Source organism: Meleagris gallopavo, chromosome 28, assembly GCF_905368555.1.
Source record: "Meleagris gallopavo chromosome 28, MGAL_WU_HG_1.1, whole genome shotgun sequence".
NCBI lineage: Eukaryota > Metazoa > Chordata > Aves > Galliformes > Phasianidae > Meleagris > Meleagris gallopavo.
The window spans coordinates 4,133,380-4,156,848 of record NC_139431.1 but is presented as its reverse complement, the minus strand read 5'-3'; the positions used below and the strand labels follow the sequence as shown (position 1 = coordinate 4,156,848).

Sequence of the window (23,469 nt, the reverse complement as noted above, 5' to 3'; positions counted from 1 at the left end):
TGCTGCTCTTGCAGTTTTTCCAGCATCCGCTCTTTGCAGGGCTCTGCTTTCACCCAAGCACTGCGATGCTCGAGTTTGCAGAGGTTTTCTTTGGCACAAGGCTCCCTGCTCCCAGTGCTGTCACCCGCAGAGGACAGGGACACAGCAATGTGGGGCTGTGGCAGCGATCCTGCAGCACTCAGGCTGAGGTTTTCATCTCTGCCTCCTTCCCAAGCCGGGATGCTGCAGGGGATTTGAGTCTCCTTAGAAGTAATTGTCCCTGCTCTGGGCTAGGGTTCCCCATAATGAAGTCCAGGCGCTTCCCCACCAGCAGCAGACAGAGGGGCACAGTCTGCCCAGGGATCTGGGACAAGGAGAAGAACCCCTTTCTCTGTGGGTTGGTGTTCTCATCTGCAAAATGGGGCCGCCGCATTTTTTGCTCCTGCAGAAGCTGTGTGGCCTCTGAAATCCACCCCTGGATGTGCCTTGGCTTCATCCCCTGCAGCACTCAGCATCGCCCTTTCTTCTAGCTGGGGGACCAAGGATGCAAAGCAGAAACTGTTTGCTGCACAGCACGTTCCCGTCCCGCTCCATTCGGTGCTGCAGAACCACTCTCACCTCCATCTCCTTCCCTTTGCAGACCTGGATGAGTGCTCAGAGGGCAACGGCGGCTGCCAGCAGACCTGCGTCAACATGATGGGCAGCTATGAGTGCTTCTGCCGGGAGGGCTTCTTCCTCAGTGACAACCAGCACACGTGCATCCAGCGCCCTGAAGGTCAGTGCTTGGCACCCCCTGGCCCCTTACTGCCCACCTCCAGGGTGGGACCCCACTTTGGGGCTGTGTGATAACCTCAGATATATCGCTCAGATCCGGTCACAAGGAGCAGTGTCACTTTTTGCTTTGCTGGTGACTGTGGGTGGTTGTTGCAGGAGTGGTTGCTGGACTCCCATGCTCAGCCCTGCACTGTGCACAGCTCTGGTGCTGCTTCCTGACCCCCCTCGGCGCTGGGAGCGCTGCGAATTTAAAAGCAAACTTGGCACGAGCGCACTGCAAGAGGACACTGCAGGGCTAATAAACATCCCAGAGCAAAACCCTTGCAGGCCCCTTAATCGAGCTCAATAATACCAAACGGAGGACGCTAATCCCATGGCCAGAGCCTTTTATTAAACAAAAGGTACCCGGAGCTCCCCGCGCCGCTCTGCGAGACGCATCCTTTCCTGCCAGGTCTTGCGCAGCACCGATCCTTCTGTCTCAATATCAGCTCTAAATTGCTGCCGTCTGGAGCGATCTCTTCGCCAAAATATGAGGAAATGAGAGAGAGGGTTTTTTTTGTTTTGTTTTGTTTTTGCATCTCTGCTGATTTTTATCTCTGCCGCTTGGCAAAACGGCCGCATGGGTTTCGCTTTCCTCCTTCCCAGCTGTGCTGATCCCTTCTGCTCCCTGGGGTATCTCGCCCAGGCTGGGATGGCTCAGTGGCATTTCTGTGTCCCCATCCCACGTGCGTGCCTGGCAGGGATGAGATCAGTGCCGCCGTGGGTGGCCCCGCTGCAGGCAGGGACACAGGTGCTGCCTTTTGGAGCCCATTTTTGAGCTGAGCATCTGCAGAGCATCGTCAGTGCTGGGAGGACCGTGTGGGTTCCGCACCCCGAGGTCAGCCCTGTGGATGTTGCCTGCATGCTCCCTTCACTCAGGTTTTGGAGTGAAGAGAAGGGGTGAGCGGGTGGGAGCTGATCCCTGGGTTGTGAGCCCAGGACTTGGGGAGCTGGGAGTGCTTTGGGACTGAGTGTTGGTTGCCCTGACTTTACTCCTGGCTCAGGCACTGCCAGGATGGAAGCATTCAGCATCAGAGAGCTAAACCTCACTCTTACGGCTGCTTTCTTCCTCCTGGGGTCCTTGCCAGCACCGTGTCTCTCTTCTCCTTCCCTCTCTCTGACCCTGGCAGACTGTCTCCTTTCCCTCTGCTGTTTCTTTTGCGCTCTCTCTTTTCCCCTCTCTCCCTCCTCACTTCAAGCAGATGCACAGCAGTGAAATGCTGCCGAGCCAGGAGCTCTTGGCACAAAGAGCCATCAGTTTTGATAAGATCCAAAAGAAACCTTCCCTTTGTAGCAAAAGCCAGCTGCCTCAAACCCCATCCCTCCACCCCCACCGTGCTGCCGGGCGCAGAGGGTGGAGAGGAGCAGGAAAGAAATCTTCGGTGCTGGTGACCTTCTGGAGCTTTTCTTTGCTTCCTTCTCTCCTTTAGAAGGAATGAACTGCATGAACAAGAACCACGGCTGTGCCCACATCTGCCGAGAGACCCCCAAGGGGGGCATTGCCTGCGAGTGCCGCCCGGGCTTTGAGCTCACCAAGAACCAACGTGACTGCAAACGTAAGGAGTGCATAAGGGATGGAGAGCCCAGTCCCGCTCTGCGGCTTTGTTCCAATGGCACAGACCCACCCCAGCCCTGCTGCAAAGCCCTAATTCCATCACGAGCAGCCTGAATTGGCACTGTGTGTGCAGCACCCTCTATCCATGTCACACCAGCTTTGTTTTCCCACGAGGAAGATGAGCAGAGGGAATGTGATTGGCACAGGGGGAGCGCAGGAATCCTCTCCCTGGGGCACAGGGTGCTCTCAGCCCGTGTGATCTCCTGCCAGAATCTTGCTGGCACTGCCAGGCTATTAAATATATATTTCTGTCTTTATGCAATTGTTTTTATTTTGCTGCTTGCTCACTGTCTTGCAGCAAACAGCTAAAATTGCTGATGAGACACAGTTTTAATCCTATGGGGCTGTTTTCCTTCCAAGTTAAAGGCAAAGCACACCCTGGGAGGGCTGGCAGGGGAGCACCTGAGTCATCCTGGAGGTCTCACTGTGCCCTTGTGTCAGTGGGTCCCCTTCCACCAGGTCTACTGGTGGCATTTAGTAAATCTGCTCCAAAAAACCATCCACATAACCACCCAGGGGGTTGTATCTGCCAAGACCCTGCTGGGAAAACCAAAGGGTTGTAGAAATTATCTAAGAGGGAGGAACGTGTCTTAGGACCTGGCTGAGGTTCCCCAAGGAGCTCTGTGCCACCCAGCCTGGAAGGAGGGGGGACATGGGGAGAAGAGGGGTTGTGGGTTGTTTCCTCCATAGTGACCCCTGTGATTTGTTCCCCTCAGTGACGTGCAACTACGGGAACGGCGGCTGCCAGCACACCTGTGATGACACAGACCAGGGTCCCAAGTGTGGCTGCCACGTCAAGTTCTTGCTGCACTCCGATGGCGTCACCTGCATAGGTGGGTGCAGGGTCCCCACGAGGGATCACGCTGGGGCTCAGGGCCGCTTGCTTTGTCCCTGAGCAATGTGCCTTTGGGTAAAGGAGTGCTTTGGGGATGGGGCAGTTCCTTCTGCCAGAAGTTCTAGACTGAGGTTGGAGCAGCTTGATATGGGATGCTGTGAGCATCCATAGGTTTTGGTGCTGTGTCACCACCCATAGGCATGGAACAAAGTGGTCCATTGGGAGCGAGAGTGGCTTTGGGGATGCTCTGGGTGGGGGGGAACGTGGGGACAAATGCGTTGTGACTCAGTGTGCTGAGGTCCCCAGCCGCCTTCGTGCTGCAGGAGAGAAAGGGGTGGTGATGTCCCTTACAGCAGGGATTGTCACCGTCCTCGTGGTGCCACCACCTCCATCCAATAGCAGCAGGGAGGAAGCTGGAGGGGACCAATTTGGATGCATGTGCTCCATCCCAACTTGGCATCGTGGGCTCTCAGCTCAGGAACAATTGTCTTGCAGAAGAAAAAATAATAACAAGCAACCAACAACCCCGAGAACCCAACCATCCCCAAAACCGTCCTTTTCCTGTATGTGTTTTCAAACTGGGAAACATCAAACAGAGATAGAAGTTTTACTGGTTTCAGATGCTTGCGCTGCTTGCAGCTGATTTGATTTAAAAAAATGTTGCATTTGGGGAGCGATTAAGTCCACAAATTGCTCCAGACATTTCAGTTCTTATTGCAAAATAATTAAAAGAAAAGGGGTGAGAGCAACTGGAGGCAGCAGCCAGCTTTGGGCTGCTCATGGCACAGGGACTGCTCTGCACTCCCCAAGCTCTGACCTGAACTGGGGGTCGGGGTCCATCCCCTGCAGCACTGTGCCCCCAGCAGAGCCCCCTGCCCGCTCCCAGCTGGCTCTGTGTGGTGCTGTACCTTGTCCTTAGGGCAGCAGGAAGCTGAGTGGGGCTTGCTCATTGCAGGCATCTTCTCCCTGCTTGCTGCATCCCACCCCAGCTCGGCAGGGTTATTTTGCAGCCCACTCATCCCCTCTCTGTGCGCATGGGGCACCAGGGTGCTGCTCCACAGGGCTCTGTTTGATGGAGGGTCTCAGCGTGGAGCCCCAGGTGCTGCAGGTGTGAGAGGGGCATCTCTGTGCTTCAGCAGTCCCACATCCTTCTGAGAGCCTTGGCCAAAATGTCCCCTTTCTGCCCCAATCTGTGCACAGCATCTCTCAGGGTGGCACCTCCTATAAGCTCCGCTGCATCCTTGCAGGTTCTTCTCTCTGCTCCCACCTTCCTGAGGGAGATGAAGCACTGTGACCGCAAATTTTTGGGGGCAGCTCTGAACCCCCTGACCCTGCGTCTCAATCCACATGGCTCTGCAGGGACAGCCCCATTCTATGCCGTATTGCCCTGGGAGGGGTCCCAGCCCCCCCTTAACTCCCAGCCGTAGCAGGAACACTGCAGGATTGTGCTTTGGGGTCAGATTTATGGCCGAGGTGGGGGCTGAGGTACCTGCTCGGATATTTATAACTGCCCACATTTGTTTTACAGCCAGGGCTCAGCAAACAGCACCGCTCCCCCCCCCACAACCCCAGTACTCCCACAGCCGCCCCCTCCCCTCTCTCCTTCTCCATTTCCTCTGAAATATTTCATCATTTCAAGGGGAATAAAATTTCCAGCGTGGGGAACGCAAACTCTCTCCCCGGGCTGCGGGCTTTGAAATTGTACGCGGTGCTTTTGATGGGTTGCTGGGGCCGTCCCCTGGTCCAGGTTCCCTTCAGATCACACCACGCGGCAGGAAGCGCGAGCAGCCCCTTTGAGTGACGGTTTCATTAGAGCACGGCCGGTGTTTTTCATTTTTCCGCTTTTTATTGCCGCTTTTAAAAACGAGGATAATGAAGAACATGCCTGGGAGCAGAGCGGGGCCAGCCCTAATGGCTCCCAACGCGTCTGCAGCGTCGGGGTGGGGGGGGGGGGATGGAAGCTGCGGGGGGAGGCCGGTGACCTCGGATATTTATGTTGATGCTCTAAAAGCAGCCTTTAAAATAGAACAAATGCGCAACAAATCGCCCTCCGGATTAAAGCCTGGGTCAGATCAGCCCCGGGGTGCAGTGCCCATGAGGAGGTGCAGATTTGGCTTTTGTGATTTTTCAGCTTTCTGGGAGTTTGTAGGGTGAAACTGATGCTGGCGGTGCATCTCCCATCCTTTTGGTGTTTGGGGTGCAGAGGGGTGAGCCCGGAGCTGTGGATGGGCAGGAAATGCAGTTAGGTGGAGAAGGAAACAAATCCAGCTCCAGTTTTATGGCAGATTTCCTGAGCTGTGTTTGGGCGATTTGTGCCGCACCTCTGATGGGTGATGCGACGCCAGGGAGCGGATCAGGGCTGGGAAAAGCAAAGCTCCTGGGCCAGGAGGGCTTTTTGGGGAGGGGGTGACACGGGGCTCAGGCACACAAGGTGGGTGGCCAAGGGCTCACCGTGCTGCTCCGATCACGGAGACAACGTCCCTTCTTGGCACTGCAGAGCCTTGGGGGTCCTGAGTCCTTGCTGGCGAAACCCTGCCCTTGGGTTGGGTGCCTGTGGGGCAGGCTGGGCTTCCTCCTCCTTTTCCCCTTTTCTCCTCCTTCCCCCTGCACGGACCCGGCGTTGTGTCTCATCCAATAGGGATGCAGTCATCCCCAAACGGCTCCGTGCGCCCCAAGCATCCCCATCCACGTGTACTTTGCTGTGGGGCTCCATCCCTGCACAGGAGGTGCTCATCCCTCCCCAGAACACCCAGCATAAGGCAGGACAGCCCTCAGCTCCGTGCCACGGCTTCCCAAAACATTCCCCAGATGGCCCTTTGGGTGCAGCCCAAGCTCACTGAGGTTGGGCTCAGTCCCTCCTGCCTGCCCCTATCCTGGCGAGGGCTCATTTTTGCTCTGCTGAGAGCAAGGCACCGTTCCATGGGACTAACGGGCTCTGCACTAATGCTCTTTGTTGCTCGCTTTCTCCTGCGCCTGCCCTGCTGCTTGAGCAAAGCGCCGAACCGGTGGGGATCGGAGAGGCCGGGGGTGATGCAGACAGTGTGATGGATAGCACAGGACCCAGACCTCGGGTTTGGATCCTTCTGGGAGGTGGGGGACCGTTTCCACCAAGCTCGAGAGGCAGCGGAGTGGAAAATCATTGTCGTGTGACACCAAGCGAGCTTCCTTGCTGGACACTGTTTCTAAATCACTTTTTTATAATATCAAACAGGGGAGAGACACTTCCAGCAACACGTTATCCTTGAGACGTTTTCTAATGGTAAATATTTTTGTTCTCTCTTTCTCTGTGAAGGGGTCTCGCCTCGAGATGCTCACTGGGGGGGTGAGCTTTGGACTAACTGCATGCCTGCTTTGCACGGCTGCGCTGCCAGCACTAACCGGCCCTGCTGCTGCCTGCACGCCGCCCCAGCAAACCTTGGGCTGCAACCAGCTCCGCTTTTGGGGATGCACAGAGCAGCAAACCCCTCCCTGGCTGTGCTTGCATGATGCTGGGCACTCGCCTTGTCTGGGCCGGGGGTGATGGTTTCTTTGTGCCCATCTCTGCAGCTGTGGCTAAGGTGGGAGCGTTGGGTGGGAGCAGTGCTTCAGAACCGCCCCGGTGCTCCGCTCTGTCCTGTTGGGGATCAGAGCCATCTCTTGCAGTGGGGCAGTTACGAGGGGCATTTGCAGGAGTTGTGCTGCAAGACCAGGGCACCAGGCATTGCTCAGACTGGGCTTTCTCCCTGCAGTGTCTCCCTACATCCCCTCCTCTCTTCCCTTCCCCATCTGGTGACTGCTGGCAGCACCTGCAGTGACCCTGCTCCCAGATGTCACTGCAGGTCCCCAGCCTGGTGACACATGGCAGCACTCCCTGGCTCTTCCAAGAGGACCCCTTCCCTGAGCCCCACCCACACTTTGGGGGCTCTGCAGAGCCTTCCCCAGGCTCCTTCAGCAGGCAGCACCAGGGGGACCCTCAATTCTGTGCTGAGCTGGTCACCCCACGGTTCTCTCCATAACACTGCGGGCTGATGTCCTTCTGCTGCTGGTGGAAGCAAACCCAGAGCAGTGGAAGCGCGGGGGCACACATGGGGCGCGTCTGGACCCGGTGACAGTGACAGAGGAGGACACTGCAGGGGCATTGTTGTGGCACAGTGAGGTTAGGATGGAGCGTGTGTGTGTGTGTGTGTGTGTGTGTGTAAGCTGCTTTGTCTTCTCCCTCCCCATGCGATGGGGGCCTTCACCAAACGCTGTGTGTGTGGTGATTCACGCTGGCTTGCAGCTGCCAGCACTGCTGAGCAGTGCTCCTGTCCCACAACACCCATCCCTGTCCCTTCACTTTCAGCTACACCAGAGCCCTGCTCTGCTTGCAAAAGCTTTCTGCCAGTCCTGGGATGTGCCCCCCCTGTTTTACAAAGTGCTTTGCTGTGCTGTCCCTGCGGGGTTGGCTCCTGTGCATCCCGTGCAAAGCACTCTTTGCAAAGCTCAGCCCTGACGGTGCAAAGGGGATGGATGGCTGGGGAGAAGGGAGCTGTGCTCCTGTTGCTCCAAAAGAGTGGGGTTCACTCTGAGCAATGACACCATTAACCCACTCCTCTCTCTCCCCCTGACCAAGCTGCTGCAGCAGAGCTGAATTAAATTCTTAATGCAGCCTCCATGAAGTTTCCCTTCCCCTTGGTACAGTGTTATCTGCCCTGTGCTCTTTGCTGGTCTGGGGCTGCAGGGTTCATATCTGCAGAAATCCATCCCTTGCCATTACGTTTTGTAATTGTGCTGGCTATTAATTGCATGAAATGGTCCCTTTGTTCTCCTATTATGGGACATCATAAAAATAGCAGCAGCAAGACGAGCACAGAACGATCCCAGCTCCGTCGCCCTGCAGCAAATGGTTGCACGGTTCCGTCACTGGGCCCCATGCAAAGAGCAGCAGAACCTGGGATTTGCTCTTTCCAAGGAATTTCTTCAAGGCATGTTCATGTCGGGTTCCTTGAAGCCTCATTTACCCCTTGCCTGGCCCTCCGAAGGGAAAGGCTTTATTACCCTCTGTGAACAACTTCATGCACTTCAAACCATTGTTCTGGCGGTTAGGACCCAAATTGAAGATTGATCTCACAGGGAAGCTGTCAAGCTGAAAACGCTTCGTTTCAATTAGTGCCCCTTCTGCTTTTACCAGCAACAGCTGACTTTGATAATGCTGGAATAATTAGCATTTTTTTTAAGGGACTTTTTTTTTCCACTGATGCTGCTGGCGTGTATGTGTGTGTGCGTGTGTGTTCTAATTTTACAAAGCATCTCCCAAATTAGCCTGGGCAGCCGGATGGGCCAGCGTGCCCATTGGTGACACGTGAGGACAGCACGGACGTGTGTGGGGCAAACAGAGCACTGTGGGGTGGGTGGATGCTACTGATGTGGGGTGAGGGCTGTGCACCTGAGTGCATCTTGCACCCCCGAATGCTGACAGCGCCGTGTGTGTCCCACTGCCTGCAGCCCTGCCCTCATGGAGGCTCCTGAAGAGTCCAGAAGTGTTTTGTCCTTTGTTTTATGGTGGCAAACCCCCCCTCCCTGGCACTGCTCCGTCCTTACTGCACTGCCCTGGGACAGACAGGTGGGGCTGTCTCTGCTCTCATGTCCCCCCACTGGGACAGATGCCCCTTCTAAAGTGCTGGATGCTGGAAGGCAGGAGGACTGTGCAGAGGACAGGGCAGCAGGAAACCTGGATGCTTTTCCCTGCCTGCAGGCAGGGATGTGCCACGTGCGCTCACTTTTCACCCTTGGAACCCACTAGGTCCCCTCTCTGTGCTTGAGGGCGTGCGTTTACCAGGAGGCATTAAAAACCCAGAGGTGTTTCAGTGGGGCAGGGATCGTGGGCCCTCACCTGCTGTGCTCCTTCCTTCTCCCTACAGAGACCTGTGCTGTGAACAACGGGGGCTGTGACAGCAAGTGTCACGACGCGGCCACCGGCGTGCACTGCAGCTGCCCCATGGGCTTCATGCTGCAGCCCGACAGGAAGACCTGCAAAGGTAGGAGTGCCCTCTGACCATCACTCGTGCCCATAGGAAAGGCTCAGGTGTAGCTCAGCACTGTGTACCAATGAGGTTTGCTCGGGTTTGTGTTTGCATCCACGGGTGGAGCTGGAGGACCACCTCTGTGCGTGGGTCCTGTGCTGATGCAGCACACCTGAGCCAGGTTTGCAGAGCTTCCCAGCTGCCTCCCGAGATGGGACAATCCCAAATTCTGCACCAAGCTCTCATCTGCTTTTTTTTTAAGATGCCCATTTGGCATCAGAACGCATCAGCACCGCGTCTGTCCATGCAGGGGATGCAGGGGCACAGTGACCCCAGGGCTGGATGGGGCAGTGCCTGCACTGCATCATTCATCAGCTCAGGAACTTGACCCTGCTTGAAAGCAGAGCCCCAGAAGGCTCTGCAGCCGCCTGCCCACCTGCTGGCTGCTCCCAGGAGCCCCCTCCCCTCGTTATTTCTTCAGGGCTGCCCCTCTGATTCAACAGCTTCCAGGAAAGAGCAATAACCTGCAGCCATATCCCCGTGTCTGGGGGTTTTATTGCCGGTTTACAGCCAGAAACAAAGGGAAAGTCCCGGCCCCAGCGCTGGTGGTGGGGAGATGGGCAGACGGCCGCCTCTTCCTGCCGCCCTTCCATTTCACAAGTCCTTTCCAAGCAGTAAATTGTGCGATTAGTTGGGAAAGGGGAAAAAAATATAAAAAAAAATATAAAAGCAGAGCTGGGAGGGTTGGGGATGAGCAGCACAGCACGCGTGTCCCTGTCCTCCCCCAACCCCCTCCCCAGACATCGACGAGTGCCGGCTCAACAACGGCGGCTGCGACCACATCTGCAGGAACACGGTGGGCAGCTTCGAGTGCAGCTGCAAGAAGGGCTACAAACTGCTCATCAACGAGAGGAACTGCCAAGGTGAGGGCAGCGCAGGGATGCGGCTGTCACTTCTCCCTGCCCTCTGTCCCAACCTCTCCTGTAGATTCTCCAGGCAGAGTGCCTCCAGCTCAGCACCCACCCAGGTGCTGTTGGGCCATTTGGGGGCCACGGGAATTGGAATCCCCCCCCTCAGAGCCACGGGCAGCACTCAGCCTCAGCTGCAGCCTCCCCAGAATTGCAGGGTCTGGGAGCGAAGGGGTGGAGGGGTGCTGATGCTCCAGGGCTGCGACCGCTTTCATCTCCATCCAGGTTCTACGCTCTTACAAGCTTGATGCGAGCGTGGCAATTAACTTAATGAAGCCAACGAAATGATGATCAAACCCTCTGGGCCGGGCTCACCTGTGCACGCAGGGCCGCCCAGCCCCAGCCAGGTGCCCTGCAGGGCTGCACAGACAGTGCTGGCACCGGCCCCAAGGCAGGACCTGCCTGTGCAGCACCCCCTGTGCACCGGGCAGCACCGAGGCACCGCACCAAGGGCACAGTTTGGCACATCTGGGGGCTGCGCTTGGGGTGGGAGGGGTGGTGGCGGGCTCCTCTGGTTGCTGATGGAACATGCGAGGAGTTTGGAGCAGAGAAGGTGGGACACGGCCCTAGAGCATCCCGGCTTGGGGTCCCAGAGCATCCTGGTGCACCCCCTAGTTTGCACCACAAGAAGGAGGAGTGTGCCAATCCTCACCTCCCCGCCTCGCTTTTTCACCTCCCCCCAGATATCGACGAGTGCTCCTTCGACCGGACCTGCGACCACCTCTGCATCAACACCCCTGGGAGTTTCCAGTGCCTCTGCAACAAGGGCTACACGCTGTATGGGCTCACCCACTGCGGAGGTAGGGCCGGCTGGGGGCTGGCAGTGGAACCCCACAGTGTTTGGGTCCCGGGGAGCACTCAGGGCACCCAGAAATGGGGCAGCCCCATGGCTGGCTGTCCCCAAGGTCTGGGTGGCAGTGTCCCATGTCCCCGCCGTGCACTCCATGCTGGGGCCGTGCAGGGAGAGCACACACAGCCAGACATTGGTGTCTGCAACTTCAAACGCAGCAACAGGAACAATTTGTAACTTGTCTGCAGGGAGAGAGGGAGAGAAATCCCCGGCGTTGTTGGCAGCAAGATGGGATGGGGTGGGAAGGGGAACATCAAAAGGGGTTGATTTAAGTTTCATGAGGCGGGGGCGTGCAGCGCCCCAGGATGCAGATAAAACATGTGGAGGGGGTGCAGGAGTGTGTTGTGGCAGTGGGGGGTGACCTTACTCGTGCCACACGTGCCCCATTGCTCCCGGAGCAGCGTGCTCCAACCCGGCCTCCCCGGGATGCAAGAACCTGCTGGTGTCTGTGCTTTGTGCCATTTATCTGTCCAAAATCACATCCTCGAGATGGTTCAGTATCAGAGCTGGGGGGTCCTGCTGCCCCCAACTTTGCCCTCTGTTTCCGTAGATGTTGATGAATGCAGCATCAACCGTGGGGGCTGCAAATTTGGCTGCATCAACACACCTGGCAGCTACCAGTGTACCTGTCCTGCTGGCTGCAAGCTGCACTGGAACAAAAAGGACTGCATAGGTACGTCCAGTCCAGACCTGCTCCAGCATAGCCCAGGGGTGCCATGGCCCCAACCATCACCTGGGACTGTAAGGAGCAAGACAGGAGTGGGTGGAGCACTGGGATTTGGGGAGTCCAAGTGAAGGGTGCTGCAGGATGAGTTGCTTTGGTCTGGGACTCTTTGTCCATCTCATGTGGGATGGGATGGGATGGGATGGGATGGGATGGGATGGGATGGGATGGGATGGGATGGGATGGGATGGGATGGGATGGGATGGGATGGGATGGATGTTGCCCTGTTCCCCCTGCCCTGGAACATCTCATTGCATCTTAGACCATGCCTAGGGCTGGCTGTGGGCTTTTGCACTGGCTGTGCCCCTAAAGAAACAATTTTCATGGCCCTGGCCATGCTCTGATACCCAACTGACCCCTTTCATTGGGGACAGATAGAGCCAAGGGCAGTTCTGCCCCCCAAATTCAGAAATCTCAGCAATCACAGCACAAGGAGCTTTGGGCGGAGAGAGGGTTAAGATGCTGCTCTGGGATCCCCACACTGCACCCTTCTCCCAACTGGGTGGGTGGGTTCCACCGTGGAACCCCCTGCTCTGTGCCAGCCATGGGTGTCCCCACTTGTCCCCACCAGCCGGTGCATGTCCCTCAGAGCTGGTGAAATGCCTGGCAGGTTCAGTTCCACCACGGGCCACTCTCACCTGCAACAAGACGGGCAAGAAGGACAGCTGTGCCCTCACCTGCTCCTCCAAGGCTCGTTTCCAGCCAGGTACAGGGGGGACAGGAGGGTCCCCATCCCCTGCGTGGCCCAAAGCAGGGGCAGAAGAGCTGCAGTGCCCTCAGGGTGCAAAGGAGCGATGTTTTTGCTGGGGTGGGTCCATGCAGCACAGGGTCGTGCGGGGCTGGGTGCTGCACCCTGGGGTCTCTGCACGGCTGCTCCTGGAGGACGGGGTGTCTGCACCGGGGGCTCAGCAGCACACTGACACCTGCACCTCCTTCCAACAGAGTCTGACAGCAGCTACACGGTGAGCTGCGGGACGCCGGTACTGCGGCAGGGCAGCCAGCACAGAGCAGCCAACAGCAGCCAGCAGTGCCTCGGTAAGGGGCTGTGGGCACCCATCCCCCTGACCCCGCGCTGCCCCTCACCCACGGGTTCAGCACCCGCCTTTTCTTTTAGAGACTGTCGCTGCCCCAATCAAGCAGAAGGCTTCCTTCAAGATCAAGGATGCCAAGTGCCACCTGCACCCGCGGGCAAAGAGCAAGCAGGACGAGGCGGGGAAGGCTGGAGCACAGGGTGAGCAGGGGTGGGGGGATGCTCGTCCCACCACAAAGGGACGGGTGCCGATTGTCACCCTGCGTGCAGGCGGTGCTGCACCCTGCTCCGACTGCCAGGTGGCCTTTGTCAACCTCAAGTGTGACTCATCCAAGAAGGGAAAGGGCCGCCGGGCTCGAAACTCCTCCGGCAAGGAGGTGACGCGCATCACACTGGAGTTCGAAGCAGAGATCAAACCGGAGGAGACCACAGGTGGGCTGGGCGGCATCCCGTGGTGCCCCATGCAGCAAGGAGAGCTGGGATGGTCCTCATCCTGTGCTGGCTGGGCATCCAGCAGAGCCCACAGCAGCACTCTGCACGATGGAGAGAATCCTGTTGGGTTTCTCTCTTCTCTTATCGCTGTTCTCTCTGCCTCTCTCCCCCCCCCCAAAACCCAGCCAGCTGCAACCTGCACTGCCTGCGACAGAAAGTGGAGAAAAAGCTCAAATCGGCCATCAAAGCCCTGAAGAAATCCATCAACCAGGAGCGGTTCCTGCTGCGCTTCGCTGGGATGGAGTACGAGGTGGCAAGGAAGCTGAGCGTGGCCCCGGAACGGCAGGAGAGCTGCGGGCCGGGCCAGCAGCGCCTGGGCACCAAGTGTGGTAAGGCAGCAGTGCAAGGCCCTGGGATGGGAGCCCATGTGTCCCCCCCATTGGGGACAGCCCCCCGGCATGCCACTGACCTCCAGCCCTGGCTCTCAGTTAGCTGCTCGCAGGGAACCTATTACCACGGGCAGACGGAGCAGTGCGTCCCCTGCCCCTCTGGCACCTACCAGGAGAAGGAAGGGCAGCTCTCCTGTGACCTGTGTCCCCGCAGCGATGCGTTCGGCCCCGTGGGAGCCACCAACATCACCGGCTGCACAGGTAGGGGGGAGCAGAGGGGACAGGGGAGGGGACATCCACACACCAACCCCGATGCTCCACCATCAGTCCCCATCTAGAAGAGGCTGAGCACCTCCGAGAATTGCCCGTTTGGCCAGGGAACAGCATTTAGAAGGACCCCCATCCCATTTGTTCAGCTGGAGGGGCAGGGAGCCGGGCACGGGGCACTGTTCCCAGCAATGGCTGTGCCCACAGGTCAGTGCCCCCCCGGGCAGCATTCCGCCGACGGCTTCAAGCCCTGCCAGCCGTGCCCACGTGGCTCCTACCAGCCCGAGGTGGGGCGGGCGCTCTGCTTCCCCTGCGGCGGGGGGCTGACAACCCGGCACGAGGGAGCCCTCTCCTTCCAGGACTGTGACACCAAAGGTATGTCCCATTTGGTGCAGGGCGGGAGGGACCCACTGGGGCTGTGCCAGCGGTGACGGAGCTCTGTTTGCTCTCTGTTCCCCCAGTCCAGTGCTCACCCGGGCACTACTACAACACCAGCGTCCACCGCTGCATCCGCTGCGCCGTGGGCACCTACCAGCCTGACTTCAGGCAGAACTACTGCATCGCCTGTCCTGGAAACACCACCACCGACTTCGACGGCTCCACCTCCGTGTCCCAGTGCAAAAGTAGGTGGGCAGTGGGTGTGAAGCGGTGTGAGTGGGGCTCCTTCCCCAGAACCTCCCCCAGGTCCCTCAAAATAGTAGTCGGTCATTGCTGTGCTTCGTGCGGCTGGGCGTGCATGGAGTGGTGCTGATAAAGAGCTCACCCACACCAGCCCGTAAAGCTCTGCAGTCCCAGTGCCTTTGACACCAGTTTCCCAGCCCTCTGTGCCACCAGTTTCCAGTCCCTCCATGCCAACATTTTCCAGTCCCTCCGTGATACCCATTTCCAGTCCTTTTGCATCCTTAATGCCGCCAGTTTCTTCTTTCTCTGCCACCAATTTCCCATCCCTCTGTGCCACTAGTTTCCAGTCCCAGTGCCTGTGCCACATTTCCAATCCCTTTGTGCCCTCTACGCCACCAGATTCCAGTCATTTATGTCACCAGTTTCTTCTCTCTGTGTCACCAATTTCCCATCCCTCTGTGCCACCAGTTTCCAGTCCATCTGTGTGCTTTGTGCCACCAGTTTCTTGACTCTCTTTGCCATCAGTTTCCAGTCCTTCTGAGCCAACAGTTTTCAATCCTTCTGTGCCCTCTCTGCCACACGTTTCCAGTCCCTCTGTGCCACCAGTTTCCCATCTCTCTGTGCCACCAGCTTCCAGTCCCTCTGTGCCATATTTTCCAGTCCTTCCACGCCACCAATTTCCAATCCCTCTGTGCCACATTTTCCAATCCTTTGCCATCGATTTCCAGCCCATCTGTCTCCTCTGTGCTACCAGTTTTTTATCTCTCTGTACCACCAGTTTCCAGTCCACCTGTCCCTCTCCTGCCTTGCAGATCGCCAGTGTGGAGGCGAGCTGGGCGAGTACACGGGTTACATCGAGTCCCCCAACTACCCGGGGAATTACCCTGCCAACGTCGAGTGCACGTGGAACATCAACCCACCGCCCAAGAGAAAGATCCTCATCGTGGTGCCAGAGATCTTCCTGCCCTCTGAGGATGAGTGCGGGGACGTCTTGGTGATGCGGAAAAACTGTAGGTAACAGAGCATGGTGCGGTGCTTATGGGAGGAGCTGGGGGAGAGCAGAGCAGAGCAGAGCTGATGAATGCCAAGGGGGAATGGCCGGTCCTTGCGAGACAGTGGGGTGGGTTTATGCGATGGGAAGGTTGTTGGAGGGATGTCAGCATCATGCTGCTGCTGTGCTGCCTTGCTGCTTTGCAGGGATGTGCATGGAATGAGGGCCGTTTAGAAGTTTTTCAGCAAAACCTTGGAAGGAAGGAAGTGCTTCCATTCCGAGGAGGGAATGTCACTGTCCCTGCTATTAAACAGGGACTGGGGGGGTCAGCCTCACTGCCCGCAGACGAGCCCCATCCCTGGTGTCCCCTTTAAGCATTCCAGCACGGTGAGGTGGGGGTCATCACTCAGTCCCTCGCTGTTCCCCCACAGCCTCCCCATCTTCCATCACCACCTATGAGACGTGCCAGACCTATGAGAGACCCATCGCCTTCACCGCCCGCTCTCGCAAACTCTGGATCAACTTCAAAACCAGCGAGGCCAACAGCGCCCGGGGCTTCCAGATCCCCTATGTCACCTATGATGGTAAGAATGGAGCCGCAGCATCCCAGCCTGGTGCTGCCTGCTCTGCTCTCCCAGGAGCCCGGGTCACATCTCCCATGCACTGGGGAGCTCGGTGCCAGAGATTGGGACTCTGGGTTTGGGGAGGCATGTCCCGAGCCGGTTTCTCACTTGGCTGTTGCAGAGGACTATGAGCAGCTGGTGGAGGACATCGTGCGGGACGGCAGGCTGTACGCCTCCGAAAACCACCAGGAGATCCTCAAGGTGAGCACTGCCCCTGATCACCTCCACCGCCTGGTGCTGCTGGGGTGAGCACGGTGCATGGCTCGGGTTTGGAGCTGTGCTGGGGGTGTTGTGGGACTGGAGCAGCTGTGTGCTGTGCCCGGCATTGGGGCTGACATCAGCTTTGCTTAACTCCAGGACAAGAAGCTGATCAAAGCGTTCTTCGACGTGCTGGCACACCCCCAGAACTACTTCAAGTACACGGAGAAGCACAAGGAGATGCTGCCCCGCTCCTTCATCAAGCTGCTCCGCTCCAAAGTCTCCAGCTTCCTGCGGCCCTACAAATAGCGCCCTGACACCCCGGGCCGCCCGGCCACCAAGGAAACCCTCTCCTCCCTCTCTTCTTATTTCAGTTTTCCTCCTTCCTCCTGCCTGGCTCCGGCAGGACCGCCGCCTCCCGTCCCACACACAGCTCCGGTCTCACCTTGATCTCACCCAGCGATGCCATTCCTCTCTTCTGCAGCAGCTTCTTCACCCCATCCGTTTCCTTCCCACCTCTGTGCCGGCTCTGTCCCATCCCTTGATGCCATCCAGGCACCAGCAGCCCCCCCAGGGCACATCTCCTGCCCCATCCCAGGGCAGCACCGGAGGTGACGCCGCGTTTTGCGCAGCGCTCGGAGCTCAGCTATCAGCACAGCTTTGCAGAGGAGCCTGGGGGTGGGGGGAAGAAAACGAAACCAACCGTAATGCCTACTTTGTTAAAAATAACCACGGTAAGGAAAAAAGAAAGGACAGAATGGGACAGCACGGTGGCACTGGTGGCCGTCCTGCTGGAGAGCCGTGCTGGCACCTGGCACTGGAGGAAGGCATGGAGAACAACGTGTGGCTGCATGGGAGAGATGGAGCGACCAAGGAGGACTTCAGCCGGGCGCCTTCTTCCCCCCCCCGCGGACATTTGTGCCAAGGAACCAGACTTCCTTCCAAGCTCTGCCAAAGAGTAACTCGTCGACAGAAAGCAAGCTTTGTGAAGAGCAGGAGTCAACGTTTGTGCACTAGGATATCCTCCTTTCTACCTTTTTCATATGTATTAAGTGCAATCATTTGAGTCTTCTTTATATTATTTAGAGGGAAGTTTTTTGGTTTTTTTGTTTTTTTTCTACTAGAAACTACAATATTTATACCTGCCTGAGAAATGAGAATGTGTGTCTGTCACAAAAAAGAACAAAACAACAGAACAACAAACCAAGCCCAGCCCTGGGTTGCTGGTGACAAATGCAATGGTGTTTTCTGGCCTTGGAACCTTTTCTGCTGCATGTGTTCCCTGTAGCAACCTGCTTTGGTGGAAGGCTGCACATCTCCTCTGCAGGAAAGCAGGGCTTGGCCATGATGGGGTGAGTTTTACTGGGTTTTAAGGCACTTCTGTCCACTCACAGTGGGTCCATCACCTTTACTGGGGCTGTCTGTAATGCTGGGTAGGGTCGGTGCTGTACGGTTTCAGGCTGGTTGAGCTCCTTGGCTTGTGCTGCTCCGTCCCACTCCTCCCATCCTGGGAGAGAAATTGCTCCATGTATCCCCCCAATGGCCCAGGCAGAGCCCTGGGTTGGTCCATGCCCCCCTCGATCTGTGCTGCTCTCTCACCCCAACAACTGGGCTCTGTTGGGACGGGTTCTAATGTGCAGGGATGCGTCCCCGAGATGTGGGGGGTTGGAAAAGGCTGCACTGATTCATCACAGCTGTGGGTTTCTCCTTCCTGCCGCCCGGCTCGCAGCCTGGCTGGAAGCAGCTGGGGGCTGAGCTGTTTGTCGCTCGGTTTGGTGTCTGAGAGCAGCTGCTTTGATGCACAAAAGCCGTTGTAGGGATTCGGAGGGTTGGTTTTTTGTTGTGTTTTTTTAATCGCTCTGGGGCAGCCACAGCAGAGCAATGACCACCAAAAGGGTCTTTCGTATTTAGAAGGAAAAAGAAAAGAAAAAGGCAGCCCAGAAATGCACACTGTGGTGGCCCCGGTGCGACGCGGAGCTCTTTAATTCTGTGATTGAATTTCGGAGCTGCTGCTGCTGCTCTGAGCCTGTGAGGGTGGATCTGGGAACTGGGGGATGTCCTGGGTGCCACACACCCCCAGCTGGGCACCTCTGCTCCCCCAGGGCTGTGCTGGAAGGCGAGCTGGGCTGCACGTCCTCCTGTAAAGGACAAGGAGATCTGGTGACACATCCTCCCCCTCCCACCAGTATCCTCAAAGAATCCCCCAGAAAAGCCCACCAGAAAGAAGCAGCCCTTTCTTTTACCTGCACCCATCAGATGACTCAGAAAAGGTTTGAAGGGCTGAAAACCATCAGCCACCTCTGGGATGTATTGAATGTTTCAAGGAGGTGAACATAAAAATAAGGGTTGTTGTGTGTATTTTTTGGGGGGGTGTTCTTTTTTTCATGTTGGAATATTTATATCTGCCTTTTGCAGCAGGCCGTGACTTACCATCTCCAGCAAAGTGATTGATGAGAAAGATGTAGTTCATAAAGTTATTTGCACTTGATTAAAAAGAAAAAATGTATCTGAACTTTGTAAAAAGAAATGTTTGCATTTTGTATTGTCTTTTTTTAATTATTAAATGGAATTTCTTGGTGTTGTGTTGATCTTTCAGAAGCTGGCTCTGGTGCTTGTTTTAAAAGGTTTCTAACAGCGGGGTCCAAAGCTGTTTTCATTGTTTTGTTCTTCAGATGCTCAGACAAGCTCTTTTTGAGGGCATAGAGCTTTTCTTCCAGCTTAAATCCTACAGATTTCCATAGGCTCTGCAGTCATTACACAATACATTTATTTATATACATTAATTAGATGCAACATATCTTTTTTAGCCCAGAACATTGAGTTGAACAGGAACTACTACATACTTCTCTGCAGAGCAAAGCAGAGCCAATGAGGAACCCCTCGCTGAGCTGGAACTCCCATCTCTTACCCCCAGCACCTTCCAAATCCTAATGTAACTGGAGACAGCTGGAAGCCCCATCAAGTCTTCATGAGCTGCTGCTGTGCAGCCCCTGATCCAGCCATTGGTCACTGCAAGGGCAGCAGAATCCTATAAAATGTGAGTGCCCCATAAGCCCCCACTCTGAGAGCTGGCAGGATGCTGTTTCTGGGATGGCAGAAGGTAAGGGAGTCCTCTGAGGGTGAGCTGGGGAGCCCTGGTGCTGTAATGTGACTACTGTGTGCAGGAGCTGTTTTGGGCACTGAGCCCTTCCTTAGTTTTGAGGTAACCACCCCAATTTTGCTTGTGCTAGCTGCTAACTTAGTCGTTTCCCACTCCTCCTGCTCTGAATGCAGGGTGACAAGCTTGTCTTTTTCACAAGAAATCAGCTTGTGTGACTTAGGAAGCACAAATGCAAATTTAAGGCTGATGCTTCCCCTGAATTCACGCTGCTTTCAATTTAACAGCATTCAAAACCTTTCTCACTGTAAGGAAGCGAGCAGCTCTTCAGAAGGTCTTGCCCAATAAGCTTTGGAGGAATGCAACCACACAGCTGTAAGATGTCCTAAAAGTTTATTGCCACCCAGCTAGTACAGACGCTGGGGCTTCCCCATGGTGCTCTTGATATACAAAGCACGCACGTTCTGCCAGTTCTTCTTCAGCAAGGACACCAGGAAGTTGATGGCCAGGTGGATGTTGTAGACAAGTTCATCCTCTGTCATCTTCACGTGACCAACAGCCACAGCCAGACAGAGCACCTGGGGACAAGGACACCACGGTCACCTATGCACTGGCTGACAGAACAACCCAGAGCACCGAGGGATCAAACCACCCCATGGTCCATCGCTGCATCTAACTTCTCCAGCCTATCCGTGGCAGAGTGCTGCTACAGAGCTCACTGTGTCTGGCACGTGGCTCCCAGGAATATGTCTGGCAGCATCTGGATGCAATCTGAGTAACAGCTGGCACAGGTCTGGCTTCCTCAGAGTGCAAAGGCGGCTCACTGAAGGCAGCAAGCAGCCACCTCCTGAAGCTGGGGAAGCTGGGAGGGACATGCAAAGCGCTGCTCTGAACTGGTAGGGAAGCAGGAGCAGACCTCTCATGTAACTAATGCCATGCCTGACTCACCAGGCAGCGCTGGCACGTTTCCTGCAAACTGCTAACCCAGCACAGCATCAGCTCCAAACTTCACTGCTACGCATGGCGCCAGCTTCACTTTTTGTTTTGGCACCAGTCGCCAGCCCTTTCTTTCTGCACATAACACACACAGAGGCCAAGCCTCTGCCTGCCAGCCTTGCAGAGGAGCTTCTAAGTCAATGTTCCCCACAGGCTGAAGACAAAAGGATTTACGAGCAAACTGACAAGAGAAGCGTCAGGACATCATTAGCTCTGTTACTTTAAATGCTGAAGCATTTGCAAACTATTGCATTTATTGTGTCCTTCCAGCTGTGCCTTCAGGCTCACATCAGCTGGAGTCTGAGGATGCACCTCAGCTAGCAGAGCTGCTAATTCTGAATAATACCCAGGAGTCACATTTAGACCACTGTCACGAGATTAAAACGCCTGAGCAGGGTTATTTTGGTTTTAGGGAGCTGGCTTGCCTTGACATCTCTTGACAGGCGCAGACATCCACAGAGCTGCTGCAAAGTTCACTTGCAGAGTCAAGTTCCAAACTTGCTTCTGCCAAAGCACAGCAGCATGCACAAACCCACTGGGACACGCCTGGCTCCAGAGCCGCACCCTGCACATGTCCCCCACTTACTGGAAGTGTTAATTATGACCAATTGTGCTCAGCGCTCAATCAGGATCATCTCCTAATCACTTTTCTAAGCTCCTCTAACCGCAGATCAATTGTTCTTTTCCAGTTAGCAGCTGAATGCTCTGGTGACCGCGTTCCTCTGCTGCCCAGCAGAATGCTGGATGCTCCTCACCAGGAGCTGCTGAAGACACTGGAGGGACACCTACAGACCAGACCAGGGATCGCAGCCACAACCAAGTGACCACCCACCACCCCCAGGTGAGCAGCTGCCAACTGGAAGCCCTGAGCTCTTTACCTTCTTCATCTGAAACTTGATGGTAGATTTGACCTCATCAACCTTGGCCACCAGGTTCTCATTGTGAGTGAGGAGAGAAGGGAATTTGCCAGCTTTGTTCAGACCTGGTCCCAGGATTCGAGGGATCTGCTTGATCAAGGACTCTGAAGCCAGGAAGGCATCGTACTTCTTAGCTGTGAGAACAAAAGAAGGTAAGGAAGTACTCTCAGCTCTAACCCAGAGCTTGAAACCAACAGCTCAGGTGAGACAGTACTGCTGCATTTCCACATTCCCAAAGCCCTGCCTTTTTCCTCATACTGCATTATAAGCCATTCTTGTCACACCAGGCAAACCCGCCAGGACTCCGAGCCTGACATCCTGACAATAACTTTACACAGAGGACTTCCCTGAAATGCACAGCATTTATCCAGCCACATTATGGACGCTTGGAGCTCTGCTAGGATTCTCCTTCTGTATTCTGTGCATATGTGAGGAGTGTTGGATGCCCCATCCCTAGAGGCATTCAAGGCCAGGTTGGATGTGGCTCTGGGCAGCCTGGTTTGGTGGCTGGTGACCCTGCACATAGCAGGGGGTTGAAATGAGGTGATCATTGTGGTCCTTTTCAACCCAGGCCATTCTATGATGATGATTCTATGATGCCACAGACCTGAGAGAGACTTAGGTTACAGTAACCATATCCTACATTGTTTTCCAACCTCCTATGTTTCCAAGAACTGAATGGTAAGCTTTCCTTGTCTGCTCAAGATACTTATCAAAATGACTTTCATTTTGTAGGAAAGGAAAGGTTTTATCTGCTATAAGTAAAAATAACACAACTCCATTCTGCAGTATAGCAGGATTAGAGCAAGTTTTACCTCCAGTTCTACGTGGCTTTGTTGCACTTCCTTTCCTTGAAAGTTTTGGCACACTGAGGGAGGGAGATAACTTCTTAGGGAGATTGAACAGCTCTCCTGTATCCCTTCCTCCTGGAAGGGGGCAATCACTGCACTGATCTGCCATGCATTCCACACTGTAAGAGGCTCTAAGGTTTGCTGGGTAGCTCCTAGACAGAATTGTACTCTTGAAGGGTAATCAGTTTTCTGTTCTCTGCAGCTAATTCTGACATGGGAACGTGAGCATGGGGAAACGTGCTGTCACAAGTTCAGCCATGGCACCCAGAGACCGACCCACACCCCACTCACCCAGCTTCTTCACCAGCTTCTTATTTTTGTTGAGCTTCTTCAGAGCCTCTATGTCCATGTGAGGGATTTCCACTGCTTTGGCCTCATCGCAGTGCTGCTGGTCTCCCAGCAAGCAGACAGAGAATTTGGGCCGTGGGGTCGACTTCAGCCTGCAGACAGAGCCCAAATTACCCGGTGTGCCATGGATGCCACGCAGCTCAGAGGGACCCACGTGCAGATACCTTACCGCAGCTCCTCACATCTTCCTCCACGCTCAGAACCTGCCTCTGGGGCAGGGCGGCGGGGGCAGCACCCCACACCTCCCCTCTTGTTTTAAGACCCAGGGTGGGGGTCCGTCCAGCCGCACCCGCTCGGGGGCGACGGTCTGAACTACCCGGGGCGTTCAGCAGCACGGCCTGCAGCAGGGACGCCGCCCTCGGCTGAGGGCCGCGGGCTGAAGGCTGGGTGTGAGCAAGAGGATGCCGAACCTGACGGTGCCGGAGAATCGCTTGTCTTTCTGCGGGTCGTAATTCTTCAGGCTGATCTGCAGCTCCACCGTCTCCACAAACCTGAGGGAAGAGCTCCAGGTCAAGGCCCTCAACGGGGCGCGAGGCCTCAGCCGGGCACAGGGCAGGGTTCGTACTTGCGCTTCTTGGTCTTGCTGCCCTGCAGCACCTCCTTCACCGCCTCGTACAGCGTGTCGCGGGACACTTTGCTGCTGCGGGGGGAAAGATAAGACAGGCTCAGGCGCGGGCCCGGCGCAGGCCGCGGAGCGGGGACTGGGCCCGAACCTCAGTCCGCCCCAAAACCCAGCCCGGCCCGAGCCCCATCCGCGCCCTCCCCCACCGCCCACCCCTCTCCACCATCGGACCCGGTGACCCAAGCCCTGCCCGGCGGCCGGGCCGCGGATGGCGATGGATAACGCCGCGCTCCCGCACCCACCTCATGGCGGCGGTTCAGGCGGAGAGGGCGGGGCGGGGCGACCCGCGCGGTATAAGTAAGGCTGAGATCTCGCGAGCTTT

At 56.1% G+C, this 23,469-nt stretch overlaps 2 protein-coding genes across 7 annotated transcripts in view; one reads left to right on the top strand and one right to left on the bottom strand.

Annotated features, from left to right (window-relative positions):
* SCUBE3 (signal peptide, CUB domain and EGF like domain containing 3) overlaps nucleotides 1-18,914 on the top strand; it is a 30,524-nt gene extending 11,610 nt beyond the window's left edge. Inside the window, exons 4-23 of one of the 6 annotated variants that reach the window (XM_085210287.1) lie at nucleotides 620-754; nucleotides 2,223-2,348; nucleotides 3,124-3,240; nucleotides 6,454-6,501; nucleotides 9,122-9,238; nucleotides 10,024-10,146; nucleotides 10,875-10,991; nucleotides 11,592-11,714; nucleotides 12,355-12,471; nucleotides 12,708-12,800; nucleotides 12,880-12,996; nucleotides 13,066-13,227; nucleotides 13,413-13,616; nucleotides 13,716-13,877; nucleotides 14,091-14,258; nucleotides 14,345-14,506; nucleotides 15,317-15,514; nucleotides 15,927-16,079; nucleotides 16,240-16,319; nucleotides 16,476-18,914. In XM_085210287.1, coding sequence (XP_085066413.1) covers nucleotides 620-754; nucleotides 2,223-2,348; nucleotides 3,124-3,240; nucleotides 6,454-6,501; nucleotides 9,122-9,238; nucleotides 10,024-10,146; nucleotides 10,875-10,991; nucleotides 11,592-11,714; nucleotides 12,355-12,471; nucleotides 12,708-12,800; nucleotides 12,880-12,996; nucleotides 13,066-13,227; nucleotides 13,413-13,616; nucleotides 13,716-13,877; nucleotides 14,091-14,258; nucleotides 14,345-14,506; nucleotides 15,317-15,514; nucleotides 15,927-16,079; nucleotides 16,240-16,319; nucleotides 16,476-16,625 — 2,672 coding nt within the window. In that variant the 3' untranslated portion in view covers nucleotides 16,626-18,914. Of the gene's footprint in view, nucleotides 1-619; nucleotides 755-2,222; nucleotides 2,349-3,123; nucleotides 3,241-6,453; nucleotides 6,502-9,121; nucleotides 9,239-10,023; nucleotides 10,147-10,874; nucleotides 10,992-11,591; nucleotides 11,715-12,336; nucleotides 12,472-12,707; nucleotides 12,801-12,879; nucleotides 12,997-13,065; nucleotides 13,228-13,412; nucleotides 13,617-13,715; nucleotides 13,878-14,090; nucleotides 14,259-14,344; nucleotides 14,507-15,316; nucleotides 15,515-15,926; nucleotides 16,080-16,239; nucleotides 16,320-16,475 lie in introns of all 6 variants that reach the window. The other 5 variants (XM_085210288.1, XM_019623311.3, XM_085210290.1 and 2 more) reach the window with 5 other exon arrangements.
* Nucleotides 18,915-19,789: 875 nt separating this feature from the next.
* RPL10A (ribosomal protein L10a) lies at nucleotides 19,790-23,465 on the bottom strand. Its single transcript, XM_085210293.1, has 6 exons — nucleotides 23,390-23,465; nucleotides 23,091-23,165; nucleotides 22,936-23,016; nucleotides 22,469-22,617; nucleotides 21,288-21,460; nucleotides 19,790-19,991 (listed from the first exon to the last, which is right to left on the bottom strand). Exons 1-6 carry the CDS (start codon nucleotides 23,392-23,394, stop codon nucleotides 19,821-19,823), a joined length of 654 nt encoding a protein of 217 aa, XP_085066419.1. The 5' UTR covers nucleotides 23,395-23,465; the 3' UTR covers nucleotides 19,790-19,820.
* Between the last annotated feature and the right edge of the window lie 4 nt (nucleotides 23,466-23,469).

What these genes read in the sequence shown, in the direction of transcription:
- RPL10A (XM_085210293.1), bottom strand. An exon ending in AGCAAGACCAAGAAGCGCAA is followed by an intron (nt 23,017 to 23,090) that starts GTACGAACCCTG and finishes CTCTTCCCTCAG; the next exon opens with GTTTGTGGAGACGGTGGAGC. An exon ending in GAAGCTGGTGAAGAAGCTGG is followed by an intron (nt 21,461 to 22,468) that starts GTGAGTGGGGTG and finishes TTGTTCTCACAG; the next exon opens with CTAAGAAGTACGATGCCTTC.